Source organism: Opisthorchis viverrini (genome assembly GCF_000715545.1).
Source record: "Opisthorchis viverrini unplaced genomic scaffold opera_v5_430, whole genome shotgun sequence".
Classification (NCBI taxonomy): Eukaryota; Metazoa; Platyhelminthes; class Trematoda; order Opisthorchiida; family Opisthorchiidae; genus Opisthorchis; species Opisthorchis viverrini.
In genome coordinates, this window is record NW_008752087.1 from 30642 (window position 1) to 34206 (window position 3565).

At 42.0% G+C, this 3565-nt stretch overlaps 1 protein-coding gene across 1 annotated transcript in view; it reads right to left on the reverse strand.

The window, feature by feature from the left end:
• The window catches only part of T265_10955 (hypothetical protein), a gene marked incomplete at both ends in the record, with an annotated part of 12344 nt that extends 12229 nt beyond the window's left edge, over positions 1 to 115 (reverse strand). The window contains one exon of the mRNA XM_009177477.1: positions 14 to 115. Within this exon, the coding sequence (XP_009175741.1) occupies positions 14 to 115 (102 nt within the window). The remainder of the gene's footprint in view (positions 1 to 13) is intronic.
• Between the last annotated feature and the right edge of the window lie 3450 nt (positions 116 to 3565).

The window sequence follows — 3565 nt, forward strand, 5'->3', positions numbered from 1 at the left end:
TTCCACCCTTCACGTGGTTGTGCGAAAAGAGCCCTTCGAGGAAATCGGTCGGCCGGCATACGCAGCACGTGGCCGAGCCAGCGCAACAATTTTGTGACAATTTTGATAGAAACATTAGAAGCTGACAGTTCTCACAAACACAGTCGGAAAGTTGTAAGTGTAAGCTGACCTTTGTTGCAGTATCTCCAAAGAGGTTGCGATTCTCTATGTAACGCTGGGTGCTTGGGCTTCATATAGTTTTCGTGCCCAAACGTATTGCACAGGCAGTCACAATAATGGTAGCTTTTTGGGCCACCCTTACGCCAGCATTTAACAACTGGTGAGGAAGAAATACGAGTTGCGAACGTTGTAAAAAAAAGGCCATAACGTGTCTTCGGGCAGCTACACGGCTTCGTTAGCCTACCGGCTCTTCCTGCGTTTGCTGACACCCAGAGGCTTTCGCAAAAAATTGCATTTACAAGCTCGCTTTCACCACCTAACATCTGGTGGACAAATTACGGGTCTTGGGCTACGGGCTAAGCTTATCAGTGATCTCAAACAAGGCTTCAACATTGGTCATCAGACAGAAACTCCAGTACTCCTATTCGTAATCTAGTAATGGAAGAGACGGGTGCACGTGGATGTTTCCGCCATGCGTGTGTATGCTCAAAGTGAATAACTGTTGCCGTACACGTCGATGTATGGTATATCAAGACTATGTAGCTTAACCTCAATTTAACGACTTTCGGCCTTTCTACTTTACACTCTTATGAAGTGCTTTTTACTGCACATAATCGCCTAATATCTAAAAGTTTGTGGTGGAAAAAGTATCTTCATCAGACTTGTTCAGGCGAGTCCCCGTGAGGCATATTGAATTGTAGCCGATCAGCCTATGGAAGTTAACTTCCGGGATTCTGTCCAGTTCCTTAAAGTTACAAATGGCTAGACTGGTTAGAGGACTAGCTACTGAAATGCATTCGGCAGATGACTGCACTTATTGTCCAGACGGAACATTTACTCATAGGTTTTCTGAAAGCACTCAGACGACCCACGGCTAGACAAAAGCGCATTGGATATCTTGAAGATTCTTACAGCTGAAACACGGGGCGGTCTGGTGTATCACATTCAATTGAAGCGGTCCATCAGCTGGATTCAGTTAAGTCACCTTTCAAAGCCAAATTCGTATGCAAACGAGAGTGTTTCTTGATGACTGTACTTAGTTTTACTGCCTAACTAGCACGCTCAAGAACGGTAGTTCCAATGCGTGAATATTTCATTACTGGAAGCGTGTCGGTTCGAACATATCAATATATCGATCAGTAGTATTATAATTATAGGGGGTGGAGTTAGAAGGTGAAATGCGACTAAATGCAACATGAACAAGGGAAAAAGATGACTAATATCATGACAGGATTTCCTGAACGCCATCGCTTCGGAAACCAACTAAAAAGTTGCGCACAATCTCGCTTGATTCCCAGAAAACAGCATGGGGAATACTGCAGATCGAGCTATTGACAGAGGAACATTTCGAGGCTCTGAAACGTTAACAGCAAAACGACCAAGTTTTACTGTCCAAGCCAGATAAAGGCTCGGGAATTGTCTTGATGAATAAATCCGACTAAACTGATAAGATAACTACCATCCTCTCAGACAGATCCAAATGTAAGAAAATGGAATCCGAGAAAGACAAGACGCATGTGATTGAAAAAGCGGTGTCCAAAATATAAAGACGTCTTAAACAATCCGAAAGCATTGACACTGGGACTTTCGAGCGTATCCGCCCCAGTGGCACAACAATCTCTCGGCCCTATGGTCTCCCGAAAGTGCACAAACCGGGCCTACCTCTCAGGCCCATCCTCGATATGTCTAATTGTCCTTATCATGCTTTGGCCAAATGGCTTGTCAGTCTGTTAGAACCAATCAGGAGAGAAGTATCGACACACAGCTTAAGGGACAGTTTTGATTTCGTCGATCAAATTTGAGATCTGAATGTTGATAAACACTTCATGTTCTCCCTGGACTTCGAGTCATTGTTTACCAACATACCACTCGCTGAGACAATAGACTATTTTTGTGAGTTGATTGAGCGCAACGGTAAGGATATTGGAATTCCCATATCGGATCTTAAGGAACTCCTGCTTCTTTGTACCTACAATGTTCAGTTTACGTTCAACAGTCAAATTTATCAACAGAAGGACGGGGTTGTGATGGGGTCTCCTCTAGGTCTCATATTGGCAGATTTTTTCATGACCAAGCTAAAGACTCAAAAATTAGACGCACTCATTGGACGGTTAACATTATATAGTCGCTACGTAGACGACATTTTCGTACTTGCCGACGAAACCATCAGCACAACAGGCGTACTAAGCAGTTTCAATTCAGTCCATACTAATATCAAGGTTACTATTGAATCAGAACAGAACGGACAGTTAAGTTTCCTCGATGTCAATGTTAAAAATAAGACTGACGGGACCATAAAACGCAAGGTCCACGGAAAGCGAACGTGGAAAGGTCAGTATATTCACTTTGACAGCTTCGTTCCGTTGCAATAAAAACGCAACCTAATTAGCTGCCTGACCGAGAGAGCAATGAAGATATGTGAAAATAGTCAGACTATTAAAAACTAACTTTTTCTCGTTGCACGTCGTAGTAAGATATGCGCCTGTTCTTTCCATGGTACCGTTGGCTGTTTAGGGAAAGGATTTGCGTCTAAATTGAGTTCGGTATAACGACACTGAATTATCGGAACTACTCCTCAAAACGGTGGTGGTATGACGACGAACTGTCTCTAGCTTTGAAATTCTTAATAAGGAACTACAATCTTCGGTATGAAATGACTGCAGTGATAGCTGATTGGTGCAAACTATTGGGGCCAATTAAGGAGAACATCCGCACACCCATTCACTTTAGTTAAATTTGAACCTAAAGAGCTATGGTTTTCTAATTAACGGCCTATTATCGTCGAAAGTACACAATACGATTAGATATCGAAATAAAATAAACAATACAATAAAGAATCCAAAAATTCCTGCTATGAAATCTGCAGACAAACAAAAGGTCTGGGTGACAGGATAAGAGGAATGAAGTTCGAGTTTTGACAGCGTGAACTAAGGTCAATATTTTTGTTTCGATTGAGGGTTTATGACGACCTTTCGTCTTTTCCAGAGTGAATCAACCTCTAATGTATAAATACACATAAACTGATGAAAAATAGCATTCGCTGTAGATCGGAGGGCAAAATTCTTCCCAGAACAACGCAATCAACAGTCCTGGAAATTAAAAGTTATTGAATAGCTTGGGAATAAAATCAGATTTTTATCAAAGCATCTACGCAGCTAGGTGTACTTATCTTCAAAGTACTGGTACCTTTTGAAAACAAAGTTCTAGCTCTGGTAAAAGGAGCAAACACCCCAGTTTCTGAGGTTTTCCAGACATAATTAGTGATTTAGCAGAGAACCCGTAAGCTGGCACCATCAAAAATTTGTTAACCTATTGACCTCATATTTTCCGCTTTATATTTCGTCGGGCTGGTTACCGAACGTCCCACCCCAGATATTTCTTTCGTATAAGTCGGCATGGTTTCTTT